This window comes from Erigeron canadensis, chromosome 1, assembly GCF_010389155.1.
Source record: "Erigeron canadensis isolate Cc75 chromosome 1, C_canadensis_v1, whole genome shotgun sequence".
Taxonomy (NCBI): Eukaryota; Viridiplantae; Streptophyta; class Magnoliopsida; order Asterales; family Asteraceae; genus Erigeron; species Erigeron canadensis.
Window position 1 is genome coordinate 12,140,201 of NC_057761.1, and position 3,487 is coordinate 12,143,687.

Below are 3,487 nucleotides of genomic sequence, written 5' to 3' on the forward strand. Positions count from 1 at the left end.
TAAGTTTAGTTACTTTAATTAGGTCGAATATAATCACACATTAATATTGATCTTCGCAAATATCATACGACAGTGGGAACATACGTTTTTATTGAAAGATAGCGAATTTGAAAATGGAAAATAAATACCAATAAAAAAAGAATTTAATCGGTCAATTTGACTTTAGCTTATTTCATAGAGTCACTCTTATTTCTTAGTAGTGAAATGCATGATTCTATACCAGACATACATGTAGGTTATTTGGGGTAGCCGAATAAGAATCTTCTATTAAATATTAAATAGTTATATATATTTTTTTCTTGGTATATTCATCCGTAAAGTTAACGTACATTCTCATGAAATAATTTCCATTGATAAAAACAATGCAATAAAATATGAACAAGTATACAATATATATAATTCAACATTGATCATCTAAAACTAAAATATCCATCATACTCTCTATCTTACTAACTTTTAAAATTAAATATGGAGATAATGACCCAATATAGGTGGGTTGCAAATTGGTGCGGGTTAGCCACGGTCATGGTGGTGCCATGGAAATTATTAGAGTGGGCGTGGTTCAAACCAAAAAGACTAGAAAAGTACCTTAGGGAACAAGGTCTCAAGGGCACAAATTACAAACTACCCTTTGGAGATACCAAAGAGATGTTGCATTTAACAAAGCAAGAGGCACCCATGAACCTTTCTGATGATATTATGCCTCGGATCATGCCATTTGTGCATAGGGCAATTGAAGACTATGGTATTTGTTATGCATATGTTTGTGTGTGTTATGTATGTGTACTTGGTATAACTAACATGCAATGGGACTGCTAAAAAATATGAGATATATTTTTTTTATTACTCCAAACTGTCAAATTGAAAACTGCCCCTACCATATAAATCTAAGACCAACTCAAATCTGGTTAGTTAGTTGTATTAACTAGGGCTCACTACATCTAATGCTAAGTATTCATATGAGGAAAAACCATTAGAAAGGTTACCAAGGATGGAATCTCCGCCTGATGTGTAAAACCTTAGCGAGCTAGTATGATTTGTTAGAAGCTTGCATACACATATGCTTCTATGTTGTTATTCAAACTCTTGATTTCTAACTAGGTTTGGGTGGTTTTTTGAAAAATACTAATTTGTTGTTGGTTAAGTTTATTTAGATTATTTTTTTGTGTCTTAATTTCCATAATATGATTCTATTATCATATGTATTACTAGATCTTAAAATTGATGTTTATCTACTTTTAGGTAAAATTTTCTTTGCTTGGTTTGGACCCATGCCAACGGTGCACATCATCGACCCAGATGTTATGAGGGACATCTTATGTCGAATGAATGAATTTCAGAAGCCTAAGAAAAACAACCCATATATTAAGATACTATCAACTGGTGTTATCGAATACGAAGGAGATAAATGGTCTAAACATAGAAAAATTATCAATCCTACTTTTCATGCCGAGAAGCTGAAGGTTTGTCTTGTCACAAACATTTAAAAGTTCATATATATGAATATATGACTTCTAATTTTTTTAAAGTGGCAATGATTTTCTTAGTTTTTTTTTTTTTGACATATATAGCTGATGGCTCCAGCTATGTGTTTGAGTTGTTGCGAAATGATAAAAAAGTGGGAGACCTTGATTTCAGATACGCAGTCACTTGAGCTGGATGTTTTTCCACATCTTCAAACATTAACCGGTGATGTAATATCACGGACTGCATTTGGCAGTAGCTATGAGGAAGGAGTAAGGATTTTTGACCTACAGAACGAACTTGGAACCATATTGATGCATCTCATACAATCCTTATATATACCTGGCTCAAGGTATATATCAATTTAAAATCATTGAATATATTTTAGAGATGACAAGTTGATATAGTGAAAATAATGATGATTAACAAATACAATTTTCTTCTATTAACTATAAACCATGTTTATGTAGATTTTTTCCGAACCCAAGAAACAAAAGGATGGAAGAGATTGATAATGAAGTTAGAGCTTTGATAAAAAGTATGATCGATAAACGAATGATTGCAATGGAAGCTGGAGAAAAAGGACAAGATGACTTGTTAGGCATATTGTTGCAATCCAACTACGATGAAATCCAAAAATCCGGAAATGAAAGATTTGGAATGACAATCAATGAAATCATTGAAGAATGTAAACTTTTTTACTTTGCAGGCTCCGAGACAGTTGGTAATCTACTTGTTTGGACGATGATTTTATTAAGTCGACATCCACAATGGCAAGAGCTTGCAAGAGATGAAGCTTTTCAAGTCTTTGGAAATAATCAACCAGATATCAATGGATTGAGCCGGCTAAAAATTGTAAGTTCCCATTCAATTACTATACTCATTATTATACATAGTGATATTTTTGTCTCTTACATGCTTAAGTATTGATTGTGTGTTAAGGTAAATATGATACTGCTTGAGGTTTTAAGATTGTACCCTGGAGTCTCAGCATTATATCGTATGTCTATTAAAGAATCAAGAGTAGCCGGCATAAATATCCCTGAAGGAACATTGATCATAATGCCCATATTAGCGTTACACCATGATAAAGACACATGGGGCGATGATGTCTTGGACTTCAACCCGCAAAGATTCTCCCAAGGAGTCTCGAAGGCATCTTTAACTGGACAAGTTTCTTATTTCCCATTTGGCGGGGGTCCTCGTATCTGTATCGGCCAAAACTTTGCTATCTTGGAAGCCAAAATAGCATTAGTTATGATTTTAAGACGTTTCTCTTTTAGGCTTTCACCATATTATTCACATGCCCCACAATCTATTATCACTCTTCAACCTCAATTTGGTGCTCAATTAATTTTGCAAAAAGTCGGAGAAGACTCCGGATATTAATCTTACCCAAGAGGCTGGACGTGAGCAGAAACGAGCAATGTTAAGTTCCCGTATGACATTTGTGTAAGAAAAGAAGAAATAGATCCTTTTAAAATCCGATTGTATTGCAAATTTTATCTTGATGATAAACGGTGCATATGCATTTTTGTTAAACATTATTATGCATTTTCCGGTCATTGAAGTTTTTCTAATGTACAAATACTTACCATAGATGGTATGGTCTAAATCTTGATATAATGGGTTTTAAAATAAAACTGGAGATATGTATTTAAATACACATCCGTTAAAGAAAGAAAGTAATTACTCTCTTAAGCCATGAGAATATACCTAACTATGGCAAAAAGGGGATGTAATGTACCATACTACTCGACTTGCTATTCAGTGTAACCAACTACGTTTTTTGGGTTATCGAAAACCGGATACACAAGGTAATTCATCCGGTTATAGATTTTTTTGCCACGTGGAATTCCATTAAACCAAAAAAAGATTATATATACCTTTTTTCTGGTATTTTGCCCCCATTTCTTTCTTTCCCTTTTTTTTTCTTCCTCCTCCCGCTCGTTCCTCTTTCTCCCCATGGATTCAATTTCACCAAATTCAACAAATTCACGTTATATAAACTGTAATTGTGGAG

At 33.5% G+C, this 3,487-nt stretch overlaps 1 protein-coding gene across 1 annotated transcript; it reads left to right on the top strand.

The window, feature by feature from the left end:
* Positions 1-468: 468 nt before the first annotated feature.
* LOC122579884 (cytochrome P450 CYP72A219-like) lies at positions 469-2,853 on the top strand. The gene is made up of 5 exons (XM_043752180.1): positions 469-745; positions 1,243-1,463; positions 1,572-1,816; positions 1,935-2,319; positions 2,407-2,853. Exons 1-5 carry the CDS (start codon positions 469-471, stop codon positions 2,851-2,853), a joined length of 1,575 nt encoding a protein of 524 aa, XP_043608115.1.
* Positions 2,854-3,487: the final 634 nt, after the last annotated feature.